The 384-nt window shown below is 51.6% G+C and overlaps 1 protein-coding gene across 1 annotated transcript in view; it reads left to right on the forward strand.

Annotated features, from left to right (window-relative positions):
* Positions 1–117: 117 nt before the first annotated feature.
* Positions 118–384, forward strand: part of LOC108799664 (syndecan 4-B-like) — a 27,259-nt gene continuing 26,992 nt past the window's right edge. The window contains exon 1 of the mRNA XM_018571561.1: positions 118–189. Within this exon, the coding sequence (XP_018427063.1) occupies positions 133–189 (57 nt within the window). The 5' untranslated portion in view covers positions 118–132. The remainder of the gene's footprint in view (positions 190–384) is intronic.

A 384-nucleotide genomic window follows, 5' to 3' on the forward strand; every position in this document is an offset into this window, starting at 1 on the left:
CGCATAATAAATCCTTTGAAGGTAACTGGCAGGCACACAGCAGAGTAAAGTTTGGTGAAAAGCGCTGTGTGGTCAGAACTTCGGGACTGTGCGTGAAAAGTTTCCTCGTCCGGTCAAACTATAACCAGGAACATGAAGTCCGTCCTGATCGTCCTTGCTCTTCTCATCTGTGCAGCAGCCGCAGAATCGGTGAGTGACACCGGGATAGGGAGGGGGGTGCTGGCCGGTCACCGTCTCCTTCCACACACAGCTGGGGGACATACAAAGGATACCTATAGAGTGGAGGTAATATAGGGGGTGGGTGAAAATAGAGAATGGAGGTTATTTGGGGTGTCATCTATAGGGTGGAAGTAATATGGTGGGGGTCGGGGTGGTCGTCTGTAG

The sequence above is a fragment of the Nanorana parkeri genome, unplaced genomic scaffold, assembly GCF_000935625.1.
Source record: "Nanorana parkeri isolate BGI_ZX_2015 unplaced genomic scaffold, ASM93562v1 scaffold1782, whole genome shotgun sequence".
Taxonomy (NCBI): Eukaryota; Metazoa; Chordata; class Amphibia; order Anura; family Dicroglossidae; genus Nanorana; species Nanorana parkeri.